At 41.1% G+C, this 21,485-nt stretch overlaps 2 protein-coding genes across 6 annotated transcripts in view; one reads left to right on the top strand and one right to left on the bottom strand.

The window, feature by feature from the left end:
• The window catches only part of LOC117304050 (solute carrier family 15 member 4-like), a 26,865-nt gene continuing 5,380 nt past the window's right edge, over positions 1-21,485 (bottom strand). Inside the window, exons 1-9 of one of the 5 annotated variants that reach the window (XM_033788531.1) lie at positions 11,937-12,055; positions 5,660-6,422; positions 4,974-5,178; positions 4,279-4,448; positions 3,410-3,636; positions 2,995-3,190; positions 2,433-2,642; positions 1,623-1,757; positions 1-994 (exon numbers count right to left, since the gene is read on the bottom strand). In XM_033788531.1, coding sequence (XP_033644422.1) covers positions 726-994; positions 1,623-1,757; positions 2,433-2,642; positions 2,995-3,190; positions 3,410-3,636; positions 4,279-4,448; positions 4,974-5,178; positions 5,660-6,062 — 1,815 coding nt within the window. In that variant the 5' untranslated portion in view covers positions 6,063-6,422; positions 11,937-12,055 and the 3' untranslated portion in view covers positions 1-725. Of the gene's footprint in view, positions 995-1,622; positions 1,758-2,432; positions 2,643-2,994; positions 3,191-3,409; positions 3,637-4,278; positions 4,449-4,973; positions 5,179-5,659; positions 6,468-9,804; positions 10,233-11,936; positions 12,056-21,485 lie in introns of those variants that run through there. The other 4 variants (XM_033788533.1, XM_033788529.1, XM_033788530.1 and 1 more) reach the window with 4 other exon arrangements.
• The window catches only part of LOC117304049, a 15,887-nt gene continuing 10,442 nt past the window's right edge, over positions 16,041-21,485 (top strand). The window contains exons 1-2 of the mRNA XM_033788528.1: positions 16,041-16,146; positions 21,006-21,316. Of these exons, the coding sequence (XP_033644419.1) occupies positions 16,095-16,146; positions 21,006-21,316 (363 nt within the window). The 5' untranslated portion in view covers positions 16,041-16,094. The remainder of the gene's footprint in view (positions 16,147-21,005; positions 21,317-21,485) is intronic.

Raw genomic sequence — 21,485 nt, forward strand, 5'->3', positions numbered from 1 at the left:
TAATAGGCCTATTTCTTTTTCAGTTTTCTGTGGACACCAATAAATTTCACACTTGGGAAATAGTATAGCTCCGTTTGTTAACATAATTAAATTGTATGTTTGTTTATTCTTTTCACCATTTACAAATTATAGTTAATATCATAACAAATAATTAGTAAGGGTTCTTGTTTTTATGAAAAACATAATAATTATATTTCATAGCCAGAAAGGTGTTCAAAAAACTGTTAACTTAAATAAATACAAGGATAGTGACAAATTAATGTTCAAATTAATATTGGTCAACTTAAGCAAGAGGTTACCATTGACTTATCGTAAATACTTGGTACGCGCGCGTTAGGCGTGGCATGAGGTGCATGCTGGTCTAGCTAGCGATCAAGTTTGAACAGTTGACGCTTGCGCAATGGGTATTTGCGAAAAGGTCTATGCTCTATTACCACAACCTCGTTTTGGTTACTATGATTGTTTGAGAGACAGACAAAAATGGCTGATTGTGTTGGAGTTTTTTTAAATAAAAAATTTTACGTAGTTCTGGGCATGCAACGTTACCCAAATTAAAGCTCATTGCACATTAGTAGTCTGCCATTAATTTCACTTTGGAGCGCCCTCAACGTTTCGTGATGGTGAGGCATCGGCATAAATTTCCTAAACTGATTTATACTGCCACCTAGCGTCCCAAAAGTCCCCAGTTATATAGCCCATTGCACATTATAGTCTGCCATTTTGTTTTATTTTGGAGCGCCCTCAATGTTTCGTGTCGGTGAGGCATCGGCATCACTTCCTGAACTGGTTTCCGCAACCCGTGAGTAGCCCGGTGTGACTGCCTCGTTCCCTGGGTAGCCTCCCTCCTGTGCAGCACGTTCACGCCAGTGAGCATAGTCGTAATTTCTGGATATGAGGTAGAGATATAGCATATCGAAGAGCAGGACACCAGCCAGAATCAAATAGAAGTACTCCATGTGTCCGTCGTTTATTTCCGACACATACCAAGGGCTTGCTGCGGGCAGACAAAAACAAAAAACAGTTTTGTCATTTTTATTTAAAGTTTTCGAAAGTGATGTTGACCATCATTCATACAAGATACAATTGAAGTGCTGTCAATTCGGATACAGTCTAGAAATACCTAACCAAAATAGATTAGGAGCGACTTTTGGTAGACCCGAATCCGTGTTGGTTTCAGACATGCGACCACTTAATATTTACAATGGCGCGGCTCGGCTCATGACAAGATCGACGTCTTAAACCAAGGCCCTCCTCAAGAGTCATTCCGATTGCAACAGTCGATCTTCTAGCGCGTCCAGTCGCCCCTAACAGTGTCAGACATCAAACTGTTCATGTACTTTTGGTTCGCACGACTCTAGAGCGAACATGTAGTAATTTGCCATAGACTCGAGCTCTGATTTCGGATCAGCGGAGTGGACTGTTTTGTTTTGATACACTGCCAAGTTTTAATTCTTATAACAATAATTCAAGTGTGCAAATTTGGTTTGCGGTAACACCATGTGTGTATCTACAGTTCTCCAAGAACAAACCCTACCTGGCAAGAAGATGGTGTTACCGCAAACCAAATATACATTGATACCTCACCATGCAATGCCTCAAATCCCAATAGTTCGATTATTTACCTGTCGATAATGCATTAACAATAAGCACGAGGATCCTCGCCAATATGTAGCTACCGACCCCCGACATGAGGATGTACAGCCCCGTCGACAGTCCCTTCAGATTATCCGGTCCTTCCAAATAGGCAAACTCCAATCCTAGTGTATAGGAATAATCAAAGAATGGTAATGAAATAATGATATGCAAGCGTCAAAAAACTTTCTCTAAAACATAACTTGTGGACCCCATTTATTTTATTATTATAATTAGATTGAAAAAAAAGCATGTATGTACGCAAAATATTTATATTTATACACAGTTTTTAATGATTCCTGTAAGTGGCGGCTATCCGCTGTTGGATATCAAAATTTTTTTTAAAAAATAGGCTTCTCTGCCACGCGAGGGCGCTCTTCATCTATAGTTCCAGTTGCAGTCTTAGCAAAGAAATTTGTCCAGGCTGGTAGAACAGAGTGCACTACCTCCCAAACTTTTCACGAAGCAAAAATGGTGCCTTAACCAAAGGCACAAGTGTCAGGATAATGATCAGAACCCACTACCTGCTGACAACATCAGTATAAGCAGTATTTTATTATTATGAAATCTCGAAATCAAATTCGTGGAAAATTACTTCTTTCTCGAAAACTACGTCACTTCAGAGGGAGCTGTTTATCACAATGTTTTATACTACCAACCTCTCCCCATTACTCGTAATCAAGAAAGGTTTGAAGATAATAATTACTTTGAGTAGTTACCAATAGTGTCCACTGCCTTAAAGCAGCCCTATGAAATTGCTCAGGCTAGGCTAATACAAATTCTAGCTGAGTGAAACTTACCAGCCACTCGGATGAAAGCTTCGGCGACTCCGCTGAACGTGAACTGCGGGAGTTGCGAGCCGCAGTGCAGGGTCGACGCCCTGTACACGTCACCGGTTACTGTGTCTGTCAAGTTAAATGTCCCGCCGTCGAGGCTCATTACGTCCTTGCGTCGGAACTCCACCAGGCTCGCTGAGACGACGGAGAGAACGGAGAAGAAAATACCGACTCCTATAGATGATGCGAAGAAGAGAAACTTGTTGTGAACAAAACTAGTTGAATTATTTTTTAAAACTTTTTTTGAATATATAGCATTTTAGCCTTGGTTGCAGCACGTGAGTTACTAGCGTGGTGCATCCGTAAAGGTCCACACACGCCCTCACGCGGTCAGACAAATTGTTACATCATCGCAAATAAAAATGTTTGTTTTATCTAGGCCCTTTAGGCTACATTCTCCCGTCTGAAGCCCTGAGCACGTATATTCGTAAAGCACGTGCATTGTCAAAATAACCGCGGGGCCAAGCTAGCCTGAGACAAACCTGGAGCCGAAGCCGTGGATTCACTCGCAGATTGCTTCACTTACCAATCCTCCTTAATGGGGTAATTTTGAAGCCTTTTCTCTGCAGCCATGGGTAGGTGTAGCATAAGACTGGTGTGAGAACCAGCACAACCACGGAGCCGTACACCGGGTAAAACACGTTGGGCATCATGCCCGAATTGCCGATTTCGCCGAAGTATGGATTGAGCCTCTTGTACTGCTCTAAGTATGTTTCAATGATCTGCACATGCGTCAAAATAAAAAATAAATAGTAGGGTTTGCATGTTAAGATACACCAAGTGAAAAGACTGGTCTTTGACAATATTATTACCAAATATGTCCAGTGTCATTTCAACCAATACTAACAAGGGGTTTCGTGTGGCAATATAAAAGTGAATCAAAGGCAATTCGTAAAACATTTTCCTTTTTCATAAAGTAAATAAAAGAGGGCACTACTTACAAAAAAATAAACAACGGCGTAGATTGTAACTGTATGAAAAGCAGGTAGTGTCTTCAGCAGATGCTTCACTTCGTCGACCTTTAGGCGGGAAAAACTCCCGCCAAATTCTTGCTTGGAGTGATCGAGCGTGCCTTTCGGTTTCTGTTTGTCGTCCGTGACTTCTTTGCTTGAAAATCGATTCTTGAGACTTTGGAAGATTATCCTGACAACATTTGTGAGGGCATCTCCTAAAGATTGTGAATTCAAGCAAAATTAAGTGTATTAATTATCATTTTATATTTAATTACTGAAGGAGGAGATATTTTTCTGTGGGTAATCGCTGAGATGACTGAGTTATGATTGGGAGTAGGAAGAAAACCGACATTAGACAAAAATTGCATGAATGTTTGAGAGAATGATATTGAATGTATATATCGAATCAGGGGACCGCTGTCTATGGCAGGACTAGTGTGAACGTCTGACGTCACACTTCGAGGCACGTGTACGCCAGAGATCTGCTGTTGAGCACACGCACATAATCACCTTTGACCTTGCATCATACACATGGCTTTGGTTCTGGAGACTCGTAGTAAATTTTGATGTACATTTTTGTACATATAAAGCCAATACCTGTCAGTATGTTTGCGTATAAAGGCAGGATACCAGACTAGAGAGCTTTACCACTGTGTGGCCCTCTTGATTTTACCCAATTCCAACCATTGATCTCCAATATACTGACATTCCAACTCATTGTAACCAAACTGAGTCTGGACGAAATAATAGTCTGGTGCCAAGTTTGCGCAATGAATGTTAGCATTCATTACTGCTATGGAAACGGGGAACACGACCAAGATAGTGACAGCGTGATATGTCTATAGGGCATAACTTACTCTGAGGCGGAATCTCGACGTAGTCGTGTCTCAGAGACATTAACACGATGATGCCAATGATTAGTAATGCGGAAAGGACTCCAAAGCCGACACCGAAGTTGAAGGCCCTCTCTACGTAGTCTGCAATGGGTAGAGATACGGCCAGACCAAACGTGGTAGACCAGTAGAACCTACAAGTAAAATAATGGTGGTTTATTTATTGGTAGAGAAAATAGTAGTTAGTGAGATGTTTTTTTCTCAACTTGTTTTCAACAATGCATTTCAGAATGATGGGCTTTTAAGAAAAAATTAAGTTTTTTCTTCTTTTCTGAACTGCAGCACCCATTACCAATGAGCTTGTAAAACAGACAAAGCAAAAAAGAAAATAGGTTTGTAACAAACAACAAACAAAAACAACAACAACAACTGCTTGCAACAAACAACAAACAACAATGGGTTTCAATCAACAAACATAGGAGTAACAAACGTCAAAGGGCTTGTTAAAAAAATAAAAAATAAACATTTTGAACAACAAACAAACATCTTGCAACAGCAAACAAATGGCTTGTAAGAAACAACACACGGTTTGATTTAACAAACAAATAACGCGCTTCAAAATCTTCGCCATCGAGCAAGCAACAACGAAACAATTAAACATAACTACCACATCATAGCTTGAAATATGTATTTGACCTTTGACACGACCCTTGACCTACCAATGAAACAGCGTCCTGACAGCCTTCTCTCCAGCCTGTTCAACTTGACGGGCAGCAAACGGCCCAACGTTCGCTCCGTAGCAGCCATAGCCAAGAAACATCGCCGTAAAACCGACGAGAAAGACACCCCTCTTCGCCTGGATGGAGATGGTTCGAGCGTACCAATTCTCGAATGGGACCACATCTAACGTTAAGAGAAGCACACCTGCCAAAAACAAAAAATTGTTGGTAGATAGTTCTAGATAGATAGATTTGTCTTCATTCATTTATATTAAAAACAAATTAAAACCTGACAGCACAACAGGGTACAACAATTGTAAAAAATTTACACCGCAGTACGGGGGTACATGAATATATTTGTTACAAAGATGACAGTAAATAGGAATACAAATTTGACAAAACATTGAAAAGACATTACAAAAATGAACAGGGTGTCCTGGGAGCCCTCAAATACATTGAAACCCCATTATGAAATAAATCACCTAGAAACAAGGATCACTTGAACATACTGAGCATTCCTACTTGACAAGATTGCAATAAATAGCAATTTATTTGACAAACATTGAAAAGACATAACAAAAATGCACAGGGCATCATGGAAATCGTCTAATAAATTGATATTATAAATGAAAATGGATATAGTTTCGTAAGCTAGTGATTCGTAAAGACAGGAACAGAAAACAAACCTGCTAAAGTAGTGAAGGCTCCAATCTTGATCATCCGGAAACTCCCAGCGAGAACATCGGCCAGTATACCCCCGAAGACTGGCAGGCACGGCACAACGGCTGCATACACGTCTATCATCTTCGGGGCGCCCCCATCGACATAAAACAGCACATTGATACAGTACAGAACAATGGCCTCCCGAACGCCCAGAAAAGCGATTGATATGAACGTCTCGAAGAATAGGATGTGCGTGATCGCTCGCCTGTGGAGCGGATGGTCCGGTTCGTGAGCACGGTCGTCGTAGTCTCCTTTCCTGCCGTTTTCCGGAGATGACCCCGTACCGCCATGATCCGCAGTTAGGAATTGACTACCAACCAACGGGATGTTCTCCAACGCCTTAAGTTCCTGTGGCTTGACACTCATTCTATCACCACAAATATTTCATCCGGAAAAACACAATAAACTCTCACCTTACTTGACTGGTTAATAAACCAGTCTCAGACTTGAGTTCAAGTCTACACACGACTGTGCGTTAATTTTGCAGGCGAGCGATTGCAGAGGCCACACTCATCAAAATGTGGATGGATGAGGAACCTCCATGCATCAACCATAGTCCAAAATATTAAAATGTCAGTGTAAATCCACGCTGTACTTCATACACGTTCTTTTGAATGGCAACAAAATGGCAGTACGCGGAAGCGTTTACAATGAAGCTGGTATTCCGAAGACGAGTTGTCCACTCAATGGCCGATGTACAGTACAATACCCGGCGTTGCTATGCGTCTGTGAACAGTAGAATAAACCCGATGATGATAATTTTGACCTTTACTGTTTGAGCATGGAAAGAACGTGAATAGTCAGTTTACACTTACTAGTCGGACACCATACATGTTGTTCAGGTTTCAGATTTCAAGCTCATGTTTTATATGAAGGCTTGATAGTTGAATGTGCTGGTAGGATTAGCTTAAAAGCAGATATACTTTGGTAATAATTATTGTAGAAGACCAGTATGCTTACTCGGTGTACATATTCACCATATACACACAAATAAAAACAGCAAATGGCGAAAAAAACACACTAAAAAAAACCCACAAAACCAACCAACCAAATTGGCTGTATCACTGTCACGGTAACTGTGCAAATATTAATGATGTTGTTTATAACTTGGCCACTCAACCCTATCACAAACCTATTTTACAGTGTTTTCCATTTGTAAATTTTAAAAAATAACTGGTAATATTATCTGTATTTGTTACAAATTTAATGCACGTTTGAACACATGTTTGTTAAACTCGGGCACAACAAACGAATAAATGATATAGCCGACAATGAATACGTTCAAAACCAGATAGCATTCATCTTGGATAGGTAACGAAAAAGACAGTGGGGGGGGGGGGGGGGGGGAGGTAAACCGAAACCAATCTCAGGTGATGTACCTACGTCATGAACTGATTCTGTGTATCGATCCGTTTTGGAGCAACTCTCCTTTTCTTGAGCTTTTCTTTGACTGTGCAAACCTTACTACTCTGTTCGCTATTACATTGCATTCTGTCATGCTGTGTTTTTGACAGTACGGAAACAAACTTGTGAGTTGAATTAATTACAGCCAGTGGACACTATTGGTAATTGTCAAAGACCAGTCTTCTCACTTGGTGTATCTCAACATATGCATAAATAATAAACGTGTTAAAATTTTAGCGCGATCGGTCGTCGGAGTTGCGATATAACTATGAAAGAAAAAACACCCCTGTCACACGAAGTTGTGTGCTTTCAGATGCTTGATTTCGAGACCTCAAGTTCTAAACTTGAGGTCTCGAAATCAAATTCGTGGAAAATTACTTCTTTCTCGAAAACTACGTCACTTAGGAGGGAGCCGTTTCTCACAATGTTTTATACTATCATCCTCTCCCCATTACTCTTTACCAAGTAAGGTTTTATGCCAATAATTATTTTGAGCAATTACCAATAGTGTCCACTGCCTTTAATGCATCATACAAGGAGAAAGCTTGCTCGTCGTCATCGCCATGGCATGTTTCAGCATCCACGCAAATGATATTTTGTTTTTATTACAGCAGCAACAACGAAAACCGCAAAATACATTCTCCCTTTAAATGATGAACGACAGAGGGCGCTGTGATACAAAACGCTCTATGTGACGACGAACCTGCCTCTTTAAGAGAAATGCAAATGTTTAAATTGATAGCCAGTAGTTGCCACTATAAAACAAAATGGCGTACCCTTCCCTCAAATTTTACCATATTATTCGCCGCTGGTTGGTGGTTGAAACCTTTTTATGATAAGAAGGCATCATATAAGGAGTTATGTATCATGCCTACTGTTAACAAATAATCATGACACGTTTGTCACCATCTATATTTGTCTAGACTGTTTTTCAACATCTACCTACCAGCATAACATAAATCTTTTTTTATGCCCTGCCGGCGAAGCCAGCCGAAGGGGCATATAGCGTTTGCCTTGTCCTTCCGTGTGTGTCCGAGCGATATCTCAAGAAGGACTTGGCGAACCAACTCCAAGCTTGGTTTGTGGATTGGTCATGGGATCCCCCAGAAGCCTATTGTTTTTTGGACCCCTCAGTAAAATATTAAGCTCATTATGGCTAAGAAAAGGACTTGGTGTAGCCATTCCAAACTCAGCGGGGCATTTGTATTGTTAACAGACCATTCTTGTTTTTATATATAAATAACTCGAGCAATGACGACTTAGTTTAGCAACAAGTTATCATGCACCTGTATTAATTAACCCACATAGTCTGAAATCAATAAACCAGGATAGAATGTTCTGATTCTCAGGGACTTGCTCAGATTGCAGCTGAGTGAGCAATACTCAAACCTCATCTAAATCCATCTTCAGAAACTTCATCTGCTGCCTCTTGAGGTTCACCAAACTCGGGGCTCAGCAAAGCCTAAACTGAACTTCACTGTAAAACTGGACTGTAGAGAAATGGTCCAACTCCTTATCTAACGCGTCTTCTTAACTCTACATAACTTTATTATTTTGGCTGTCCATAGACGGGCCACCCGTCTACGGTTTTACTTTTATTTTGCAAACTAACACGGTCTGTGTCAGGTGCAATTGTGTCCGCCATGCAATAGTGTCCGCTCCGGACACTTTTTCATGTACATGTGCATGACTGTACATGTATATGCGCGCATAGGCGAGCGTGCATGCACTGAACCTAAAGTAAATGCAGCATTACTCGCGTATTTTATGGTTGCCCAACATACCAAACGGTCGATTATTGAAAATTGTCCATCTTGTACAACAATGGCGACCGTGTTCTGTTGACAAAGGGCGTTTAATTTACTGCAAGGACGGTTTTGCACAAGGACGGTTTTGCACGGGGAGGACACAACTGCATATGCAAAACCGTCCGGCGGACATGATTGCATATGCAACAATGTCCTCCGGATAGTATTGCATAGAGAACATAATTGCATGCGACATCGGCAATTTTGTGGAGACCACAAAACGGCGTGCCGTGTATGTTCGAGGCATATTTGTGTGGATCATTATGTTCTACTTTTAAAACATCTTTCCAACAATTAATTTTGTTTTATGCATTTTTATTACAAACGGTTTTAAACGCTTTTCATAGACCAACTCACTGAACCAAGGCAACGTGTCCCTTTAACTACATGTTTGCAAAAGCCATATTATTGTTCCGACCCCCACATGTCCCGAAAGGTAAAACCCCATGTGTTTTGTTCACTATGGTTAGGGCATGCCATAGGGTATTAGAGTAAGGGTTAAGGTTAGGGCTACGAAAAATACAATAAGGTCATCGGAACATTGAGTTGGAACATAAAGGGGACCCGGAACACAGGGTGTAGCAATCGTGTTGACCCACTTTCTACATAGACCATAGACCAGCTATAGTTTTAGGCAAACAAACGTCAAAAGACCGACACTTCATAGTAACGGGAGAAAGAAAATTCGTTCTATTTCCATGGCCATGACGCCATAGTGAATAACATGGTCGAATTAGCCATTTCATATTGCCATGTCAACATTTTCAAAGTTGTCGATTTAAGCCGTGTACAATAGAACAGTGCAAACAAAAACCACAGTACGTCATGACGAGAGAGAATGTTATGGTGTGATAAATATCGAACAAAATTGAGCAAATGTAAACAAGTCAACTCACGCAACTTCAAAAGGTATTGCCTCCACAACTATAGTGAATCCGGTTCTTGACTGAAAGCCTCGATTGCTGCAAAATACCCCAGAACTGTGGTAGATCTCTACATGGTGAATACTGCAGTAAGAATGGTACGCGTGAACACACCACATATGGTCGCTTAGATTGTTGTGTATAGAATCGACAACTAACTGTCATTTTGTGATAATGGATTCACCGAACCATTTTCAATCGGCCTTTTTTTTATACTGGTGGATACGTGTATAAATTTCCACGTCCTCAACCAGGTGCACAATGGAGCTACATGCTATATAACCATTACTCTATGCTGTACTATGGCGCCGACTAATTATTGAAAAGTGAATGTTATGACTATTTGGCAAAAAGTATTTAAAAGTCTTGTTGTATTTGGTGCTCGATATGGGGGAGTGTTGTCCTCCTACTGTGTCTCCATTGGGTGCGTTCGTTTAGCTTCCCTGGGTCAACCCCGATGTGTGGCGGTTGTTTTTTCTAGGACGAACGTGGGTAATTATCTGCACACGTTCGTCCTGTAAAAAAAAAAAAAACGCCACACACCGGGGTCGACCCAAGGAAGCTAAACGAACGCACCCATTGTGTGTTGGAGCCCATGAATTCATGAAAGGATTTTAAGAGGCGGGGTACTTCAGTACAAGAGGAGAATTGTACACGTTCATCAACCCCTAACAATATCAATGGAGGGCGCCCTTTAACTAAAGAGCTGCTGATACTACTACAACACAACTCCCTTTGAAGTAATGTAGTTTTAGAGATTGTCGCCCAATAATTTGAATCTGAGATTCAGGCAATGAAGCCCTTCTCAAGCTGAATGCACACAATATGTAACACGAGTGCTTTCTTTCATTTTAGATTTTAGTCCAGCTTCCAACTACATACTAAACATCAATCGAGCCCAAATCTTCACAGGTTTTATCAACATTGGATACACTAAGTGAAAATAATGGTCTTTGACAAGACAATACCAAAGATAACCTGCCTGTAAAGTTGTTTGATAGCTATTACGTTTCCTTAAGTTTCCTTAATGCAGCATACTACAAATGGCACAGCGTTTATGCACCTCAAATATTTACTTTATCGTCAAAACAAATAGGACCAGCTAGCAGCTGCAGCTGTAGAAACTGGGAAACAGATAAACAGTTCAGTTATTTATTACATAAAATATTTATATTTTGAAGTATGCGAAGTATTTTTGTTGCTGTTTGATTCTTTTTTGGAGGGTGGGGGGTGGGGAGGTTCTGGTTTAAAAGAACAACGACAACCACAAGCAGAATATAAAATCCTAATAGCGATTAGTTTATACGCTACACAAGTTTCCATGTGTCCCCCCCCCCCCAAATATTGTACAGTGTTTGGTTAATTTTTAAATACCAACAACAAATTACTTTTCCCTTTAAATCTCGGTTTGGCTTGGCATTGTTTCAACAGGAAAAAGACAGTACGGCTGAGAATATAAAGGTCCGTTTTATTTGATCCATGAATCTGAGAAAAGAAAATGCGCTGATACTTCCTTGTTGGGCCGAGGCAATTTCAAATACAGCTGCATGTATATAAGCCCAAGAAATAGCTGAACACAAGAAACATGTGCTGGCATTTATTAGAGAAATCAGCCAAAAAGACCATTCCACATACCATCAGTGACTGGTGACCCTGCTCATTTCTGCTTAGCAGAAAACCGTTAAGCAATTTGCTGTGTTCAGCAACTCTATATGAAATAAGGTTCAGTGCCCTGATGTCATTCATTTCTAGTGACAAAACGTGGCTGGTGAGCAGAACAAAAATAATGTATACAAGATATAAGGTCACCAGCCAAAATCATATACAATTTTACCCGTGTGACTGGTATCTTGCTCATTTTTGCTTAGCATAAAACTGTTAAGCAAAATAATATTTAGTTAAATTTAGCCTGTACAAGCAAAAACAAAATGTTAAATAAACTCAATAATCAATAAAAATGAACATACAACAATGGCCGGAATGGTATTGTTTCGTGCTGAGTTGCCCGCCATGTTATTTGTCACGCTTCAAAATGCACTGCATGCATTGCTCGTTGATCTAAATCCTAATTTTCTACATTATAAAAACAACAAATTAATTCCTACCTTTTTAACAAATGGAGTCTTTGTCATCAAGACAGTTTCAAACCAACATTGTTGCCACCAGACAGGAACATTTAAGTAGTCATCGTAAGACAATTGTCATGCAGTAGTATTGTTTGCTCTAACTGATATTATGATTATTACCATAATGAAGAGAAACATTTGTGAAATATGATATTAGTTTAGCTCATGCATGCATGGCATGACCTTTGTGTAGTGCGAACAACATATGGTGTTTTTCCAATATGTTTTTGTTTTTCTAGTCGTACATCGTTCGAGTTTGTATCGTATAGTACATGTCAAACAATAACTCTGTTGCTATATTTTTAATAGAGCTGCCGAAGCAGAAAATAATGATTAACAATTTTTCTGATGAGCAAATATAAGCGGGATAACTGAAGTCTCGAAGTCAAGCATCTGAAAGCACACAACTTGAGTGAAAAGGGTGTTTTGCTTCCATTATTCTCTTGCAACTTCGACGACCAATTGATTTCAAATTTTCACATGTTTATTATTGTATGCATATGTTGAGATACACCAATGAGAATGGTCTTTGACAATTACCAAAGGTGTCCAGTGTCTTTAAATGGTGAAATGAACTTTTCAAATCAAATAGAAAAGTGAGACTTCATTACAGCCGATCCATAAAGCAGAAAGTCGACAGTTGACATGAAACATTTATCAGACTAGAAATTAATTTATTTTCAATTGAAAGTTGTACCACCATTATTGAAATCACTCTTCCCTAACTGATTATTTTACCATCTCTAGAAAAATTGTGCGGATAAAATCTTGTAATTTGTTTTTAACGAAACCGCCGACAACTGCTTCTGTTACCATGAAAGCACCATGAGGTAAAATGATGATACAGTGTTGGTCAGATGTCTGGCACTGCATTTCCAACCAAAGGTTTCGAAGAACTGCTATTAACAAAAGAGTCACAAGACCTTTATGGAGCATTGTACTTTCTGGACAGGTGTTTTTTCACATCAAATGTTGATTTAAAGGGGGCATATCTTTATGTTTGAACTAAACAAGTTCCCTTGCGAAATCTCAAATTTGCCGTTCTGTGTGGACAGTATAAAACATTCTTGTCAAAGAACTAGCATTTTGGAAACACCAAGTCTGGGAACGGTTGATGGGGTTAAACAGTGACCCGACCCCCCTCTGGCCAACATGATGCAGAGTGATGGTAAATTGTAGATGCTTGGCACTGGATTTTCAAAGGTTTCAAAAGGACTGGTCTTTGGAAGGGTAGTCGTCAAAACCAAAACACAGAGGGGAAACCTTTATGGATATTGAACTTTCTGTTTTTGTTATCAACCATTTATATTATGGTGAAAAGAGGGCGCATCTTTATGTTTAAACTATTCAAATTCCCCTGTGAAATCTCAAATTTGCCGTTCTTTATGGTCACTGAAAACATCTGTCGAAGAATTGGTATAGAGCCATCTTCATACGACAGCAATTTAGCAGAGGTCCCTTGTTTAATTTGAGCATGGTTGTAACGTTTTACAAGTTGCACTTCGTGTGAAAGGACAACCCAGTGTTGGACTGTCCACGGTCCCTTGTGAAATTGTCTCAAGTATGCCATCCTTTATGGACAGTATAAACATTATTGTCCTTTGACACCAGGAGTAGTACAATTTAGTAGCCATGTTAAAATTAAGCAAGGGACCTTCGTTTTAATGATGTCGTGTGAAATAAATTGTTGGGGCTTTTAGATGAGTTATACCCGGGTGGATATGGGGGGGGGGGGGGGCTAGAGTGAGGACAGATTACATCCTGTTGACTCATACAGTGTTACTCAGATGTTTGGCACTTGCTTTCCAAAGGTTTCGAAGAACTGGGAACAGTAAAAACAAAAACAAAACCAAGTCCGGGTTGATGCGATACGGTGACCCGACCCCCCTCATTCAACACGTTCTCCCCCACGCTGGTTTGTCATCTCTTCAGCCTTCTCTTCCAAGAACTGGTCAAGACAAAAAGGGGTTCAAGTTGAATGCAGGGCCCACTACTCGCTTTCACCATGGCAGAGAAACGCATTGGTATATTTACATGTTTTTATATCATCTCTTTCTAGTGAAGTTTATGTTGAAAGTCATTCGATTTTGTTAGTGACCTTAGTTTATTTTTACTCTCAGCCTCGGTTTCATTGTGTTGACTTATACATGGAGGAAAACCAAAAATGTAACAATTATTTTTGAACATCTAACATTTTCCACTATATGGTATGGGAGTACTATGGAGCTATGGCAGTACTAAAAAGTGGGGTGCACCCGTGTGCTACCTGACCGACTACAGACGTGATACCATCGCGTGCTGGGAGAAGTTCTCGTGTCGTGTTATGACCTTCGCTGAGTGTATTGAGGCAAGTTCATGGGCAGGTGCGTGACGTCAGTTCCCTTGACATTACAGGAGACCTGAAGACTTTAAAGGTACGGGCACTGCTTGGCGAAATTGCTTCATCCCTAAAACTCGACTTCGTAAAATGGAAGGGTCCTTTTTGCAACGAGGCTGATACAGGTGCCGATAAAAGGCAGCAATCACATACAGCATCATACGATCAAAGATTTATATGGGACACTTTCAGGAATCAGCAAATCCATTTGACAACAAAGAATGCGGTTTGCTAGTCATTGCTGGCATAGCAAAGATCAGGCACTCACTGGGGATGTTCCACTGTAGAAACCCACCCATGGCAAAAAAAAAAACACCAGAGGACGCCAAAAGAAGACCTTGACCACTTGATGGAGGCATAGAGCAATGTTGGAGGATACCGGATTCAGATTCGAATATCTACCAAACACAATGAACTACAGAGAAAGATGGAAGAAATTAAACAAGTAAAGCTCGAACTGATGATTACGTCACGCATGAGGAGCTGCCCCCTCCCAACTAAAGCACAGCTACCCATGGACATAAGGTTTTCTTCAAAAGGTTGAGTTAAAACATTGAGCTAAAAAACATGGCAGCGGCAGAGCGTTGCCTGATGACGGTCTTTGCCGGTCATTATTTCCGTAAGAACAGACCCGTCACTGGACACTAATCGATAAAATAATATTATATGACACTTATCTAAAGAACAAACTCTACCTGGCAAGTCGATACACACGGTGTTGCCGCAAACCAACATTGATACCTCACCATGCAATGACTCAAATCCCCCATCAATAAAGTCCACCACACACTTAACACCAAAGAACAATACGACAATATTTATCTCATCAAACTTTATCAGGTACATCTCGAGTTAAGCCGGCTTAACTGACCACAAAATAAACACCCTGGTAAACACACACATCGTAAGGTGTATGGTGCGATATCATAAAAAGCCTTGGTGAACACCCGGTCACGTTAACGCCTCCTGAGGTACATCGAATTCCGAAAACAGAATTAAAAACAAGTTTTGAAAAGAACATACTCGAACCCGTAGGCCAGTAGCTTCATTTTTGAAAGGGCAATGTCACCAAGGCATTTTCTCCTTGGTAAAGGGTAAAGGGCACCCAGTGAGGAATTTTGTTTGCTGAGCATTTTAAGGGCACCAAGGCAATAATAACCAGGGGGCATGGAGGCAGTCGCCTACGTTTCCTACGTGAAGTATCAGGCCTGATACCCAACATATACTCCCAAGTTTGTACACGCGCCTGCAACCGTGGGGACCTCCTACTTTCCCTCTTTTGTTTACAATTTGTTTTTTTGCAATAGTGACCTTTATGCCAACAGCTCCCCATTGATCTTGTACACGTTTCCCAACTGTTGTTATAGGTCCCCGGTTTGAATGTGTACACCTCACACACACGTGGTGTTACCTCAACATGCTCAAACCAATTTGCAATGATACCTCATTTGCAAAGTCCCTCAACCCCATTTTTACGCCTAACAAGTGAGTACCTTTAGTGTTGTAATGACGTCATTTGCGCGTGTCACTGTACTGCTTAGTTACAGGAGCTTTGGGAAAGTACTGAACTCTGATTGGCTGTTGAGCTTTAAGGCACGACCTTCTCATGTTTCCTACGAATGTATATGTACATGGGCTACATGTACAGGAAGTGTTACCACGCTCAGCTTGCTGGATGGGGACCAGTGAGTGGACAGAGCACTAAAAACGTATAAAAGCACGGACCAGACATTGTTCTAGCTTAATCAGGTCCTGCCATCATGGGGTCTTATGTGATAACAACAATTTTTCTCTTCTCCCTTTTGGGATGTGGTAAGTTTGTTATTTTATTCCTGTATAATATTTCAAATAATGGAGTAGGCTTTTAATAATTGTTGCTATTTCACCAGGAAGTCGATTAGTCATTAGAAGTGCAGTTGCATGTTCAGCGGCAGTGTTTTATTCTCAGACCATAGAGCAAGGAAGCTCTGGACACACAGAGAACACATTAAATGGGTTGTTGTTGTTGTTGACGTCTATGTTCCTTTGTTCATTATTGATTGGTTCTAACTTTTCTTTGGCCAAGGTACGTCCATGGACCAACTTTGCATGTAGCTAGTTGGGAGCAATGTAGCCTATGCAAAATGTCCAATGTGAAGTCTCTCTATTTGGCAGTGTGGTTATGTTTGAAAACCGGATGATTTGTCTGTAATGTGCTTCTCAATGCATGTATTTAATGTTCATGTTTGTCTTTAAGCCCTCGAGACAGACTCTGCTATGGTCGAAACGTCAGGCTATTATTAAACTAGTGTTGGGATTGTAGAACAATTAGAAATCCGTTCAGCTATCGGGATATTATCTGTAAAGATTGGTCGAAATCCAGATTAAAACAAAACCTATATTAACTATTCTATACCTTTCGGAGCCAGTACTAAGTAGAACTTTAAACATACGTGCATCTGTTTAAACTATTTTCAAACTCGGTCAAAAAAGACCACAATATGATGATCCAGTCGATCCCTAGATCATGGGTTCAGGTGGTGGGTGAAAAAAGAAAATCACACTCGTGGGGGGGGGGGGGTCAAGTGTCACAATTGATCCGTTTCCGCGAAGTTTGAGAGATAGTGGAAAGAGGCCAAATCTATTGCGCAGCTGTGCTGATGTGTGGTGCATGTTGAATGTCGAAGGTTAACCTTTTTATGGATGATAAAAAAAAGTTTAAACCCAGGTACAGGTGCCTAGAACTACGAGGAGGTTTGTTCCGCTATCGTCTCGAGGAACGCACCCCATAGTTCTAGCAGTATTGTATTTAGCTAGACGTACACCTGATTATGAAGCTTATTTTGTTTGCATATTACACTTTTGTTTTTAAAACCATAAAACTTAGTTCGTCTACCAAATGCGGAAGAAAATTATAATTAATATTTCTCCCTCCATGGTCTACCAAAGTGACGACACAAATTTTACATATACGTAAACGGAGCGATTTTGTACACAATGGATATGCTGGCAGAGTTTTGTCCTGCTACTCTGCCATGTTAATGCCCCCCCCCTCTAGAGTCAGTCCAGTCCATCCTGTAGGGTGCTTTTTGATGTTATTATGAGCTGATTAGGGCCCAATTTCAGAGTGTAAAAAAAAAAAAATTATCACTTTTCTTGGATTCTCAAATCAGTCTAAAGTAGAATATTTTGAGGGCCTTATTTACATTGTACGTACGTCTTGCCGAGGTTGAGATCCTTATGCATATGGTTTTTGAAAGACAAAGGAACTCCAACCTTGGGTCAGAGTTATTATTTTACAATCCAGGGGCGAGTGTTTATCGCATCTGGCGTTGTCCTGTTCCTTACTTATCAAACTAAAGTATGCCAGAAGGCGTACCAGCTGATAATAATAAATAAATACCTCAACAGTTGGTTCGAGGTTAAGGAGGAAATTAAAGAAGGAACTACCCAGGTATTCTAACTCTGCCCCCGGGGGCCTTGTTGGTTGGGTCTCTGGGGGAATTAGGTAATAACTCATTGAGGGGAGACTAACAACCTTCTTTATTATGTAACAAGCACACTCCCTGGGAATCGAGGGGTGGAGAAATTGATATTTAGTGTCCTCGGAGAAAAGCAACAACAACTGAAAGTGCTATTCACACGACAGCAATTTAACTTGGGTCCCTTGCTTAATTTTAGCATCCCAAAAGTCCCCCTTTGCTCAGTGTGGTGATCACAGGGCAGCAGTTTACCAAAATGTACATGTATATCATCTGTCCTTTCTATTATGATCATATGAACGCAGTGAAGGGACTACATGGTTAACCCAAATCATTGATTACAGATGATTATCTCTGAACTACATATTAAATCGTCAAGTAAATATCAGCAGATATAGTTAAAAGTATGAAGGTGCCTCCATGCAAAGGCTTAAAATATGCCAAGTCTCCTCTCTCATAACTAGTTATCTGGCTTAAATCTTTCCAAGAAAACAACTGTTTGCTTTGAATTATCACATGAGAAATGTAATGCAATGCATTGAACCTGACGATAAGTGCTGAAGTGTTGACTAATTTCTTCGAAACAAAACTGGCATAGCCCCTACGGCTGTGATATCAACGACTGTTTGTTGATTTTGTGACGTGTAAAGGGATCTCGGGTTATCTGCGTTAGTTATGGGAGGAGAAGGTTGGTTATGAAAAGAACTCGACGTTTCAGGGGAAACTGTATGGAACTTCAGCCCCTTTCGCACGAGAGCAATTTAGCAAGGGTCCCTTGCTATTATTGTAGCGTGGTTGTAATTTTATTAATGTACTTTGTGTGAACGGACAATAACTGATTCTACTGTCAAAATTAAGCAAGGGACCCAAGTTAAATTGCTGTCGCGTGAATAGCACTTTACCAGTCACGTAGGTTTGTATTGCCATTAATTTCCAGCCGTTCACCAAGCTTGCATTTACCTTTTAAAGGGGGTGGGGGAGGGGGGGCACATACAAAACAACTTGTTCAGCTGTTTCTTGTTTCTGTGTTGTCACGGCATAAAATAAAACATTTGTCCTCAACGTTCTCATCAGCAGCTATATTTATTTGTAGGTTAGCAATGTTGCAAGGTTGCGCAATCTATTGTTTTTAATTTGAATCGCAATGGCCCTCTGCTGGTCCAGCATTGGGAGTGGGTGTACTTTGTGAAGCCTTGAGGAAGGGTGATTCAAACTAGAACAATGTGTTTTGAATCATCCCGAGAACTTCCAGACGACACACGAGATACACTCTGCCGATCAGAAACACCAGCGTTTGTGTCCGGAAACCAAAGAGGTGAATTAGTCCGCTTATTGAAACGATATATGAATACATGCCCTTTAAAAAGGTCGTGAATGTGTTTCCTCCATGACCTTTGGTCGAGTCATGTGACTCAATACATCCCTGTGCCTGTGTTGCACTTCCTTGTATTGTTTCGGTTTTGAACAAATATTGACTTAATTCCAGATGAACCCTGGTCAGTTTCCTGCATTCATTATAACTTATAAACTATGTAGGAAAGAATACAGGCAGGAATCTATAAAGAAAAGTTGGCATTTCTCAAGGTTCCTGGTTTGGACAGCTTCGTGGAGCCGCGATCAATAATTTGTTCATTTCAAAATGACATTTGTAGGGAGAAAAGCTCCATGTGATGGGACTCCCCATATCAAGTCGAGCAGAGGTTCAAATTTCAAGAGTAAATACTTCTCTTACTGTGAAAAGCTATGAGACTTCCTAATTGTTTTCGTGTGTTTTTGAATGTTCAGCATTTTGCAGCGTATGCTTTTGAAGTTTGTGGGTTGCACCCTCTCTGACTAGACTTGATGACGAGTCGTTAGGCACTGCCTATTACAAACACCTGCCATTCATGTAGCAGTCACAATGCGATTATACTTTCATGTAACGGTCGTAGGTAGCACGTGGCAGCCACTGACTCACACACATACTGGGATCGAGGATCGGTTTTTCATATGCAATCGTGTCCGCCCGGACGCTGCTGCATACGCAATTGTGTCCGCCCGGACGCTGCTGCATAATGCAGATGTGTCCGCCCCCGTGCAAAACCGTCCTTGCAGTAAATTAAACGCCCTTGGTCGACGGAACACCTTTGCCATTTTTTCCGAGCTAACTAAGTGCATGTGAATGATGACACGGGGTATTCACTGCAATCATAATACGTGAATATTCATGCTGCATTTATACGTAGGTTCAGTGCATGCACGCTCGCTTACGCAGGCACATACATGTACAGTCTCATGTACATGTCCACCAGACGGTTTTTGCATAGCCCTGGACACGATTGCATAATTATGCAAAAGTGTCCGGAGCGGACAGTATAGCATGGCGGACACAATTGCATGACACCCTCCCCGTGACCACACCGCGCTTAACAATTACCGACTTGATTTCAAGACTACTACCCTCTGACCAACCCACGAGGCAGGACCTTCAGAACAGAGCACCAATGGTTTGTTGACGGGCTGTTGACGGTCTGTTGACGGTCTGTTGACGGTCTGTTGACGGTCTGTTGACGGTCTGTTGACGGTCTGTTGACGGTCTGTTGACCTTGGTGCGCTCTTGCTATCTTAAACCATCCAACTATCGTCAATTTACTACACACGTCAACAAAGAACAGCCGTTTTCATTAACAATAACAACCATTCACAACCTTGTTTTTTTTAATTTACGAATTCCCCCTTGGGAGCGGCTTATGAGTAATTTGTCCATGCTCCTGGCGTTTCATTCCATTCTTTGGGAAGGTATTGGGTTCCATTGTTTTAGAACCTTGCAAAAGGTTGCGTTGCTTTTGTGAACCTTTAGTGCACGGACGAAAACAAATCCTGTGGTATGCATGGTCTGTTTTCCCCCTCTGGAGGAAGTAGAATACAGTAGACAATAAAACCCTTTGCCAATAGAGTCTTGCGAGTTTTTAAATTTACGAATCGAAAGTACCGTCTTAACAAGGGCAAGGGCAACAGGGCATTTCTCCTCGGTAAAAGTCACCTTATGAGGAAATTGACACAATTTCTACTCGGGAGCATTTCAAAGGCATCAAGGCAATGACCAAGGGCATGGAGGCAAACGCCTCCCGTGAAGTACCAAACCTGCCCCTTTAAAATAGAAGAAGAAGAAGAGGCAGTCGTGTGTTTAAAACCTCATTCATTTGTTATCATTGCCATTTTTTTCTGTAGGTCTTTCATTTCGTGCTCGCGGTGCTCACGGGAAGCGACCGTTGGACTTCCCGGGTTCGAAGCGTGACTTTGACTACCCCGGAAAACTCGGCTTTGAGCACCGTAGAAAGCCCGGGTTCGAGCGCCCCGTAAGGCCGCGTGTGGAGCCAACCCCAACGGAAGTAGTCGAGGGTGACGTAGAGGTTGAATATCCAGACTTGATAAGGGAGGATGACGTCACGACGACGTTGCGAGAGAACCCAGTCGTCTGCGAGGTCTGCAAGTTTGTCGTTGCTGACCTGCAAAAACTGTTGGGAAACGACTCCTCCAAGGTTCGTCTCTAGACCCATAACAGCTCCCTCTGAAGTGACGCCCTAATTTTCAACGAATTTGATTTCGAGACTTCAGATTTAGATTTTGAGGCCTAAAAATCAAGCATCTGAAAGCACACAACTTCGTGTGACCATGGTGCGCCATGGGTATATTTTTCTTTCATTAATA

Source organism: Asterias rubens, chromosome 20, assembly GCF_902459465.1.
Source record: "Asterias rubens chromosome 20, eAstRub1.3, whole genome shotgun sequence".
NCBI classification, from domain to species: domain Eukaryota; kingdom Metazoa; phylum Echinodermata; class Asteroidea; order Forcipulatida; family Asteriidae; genus Asterias; species Asterias rubens.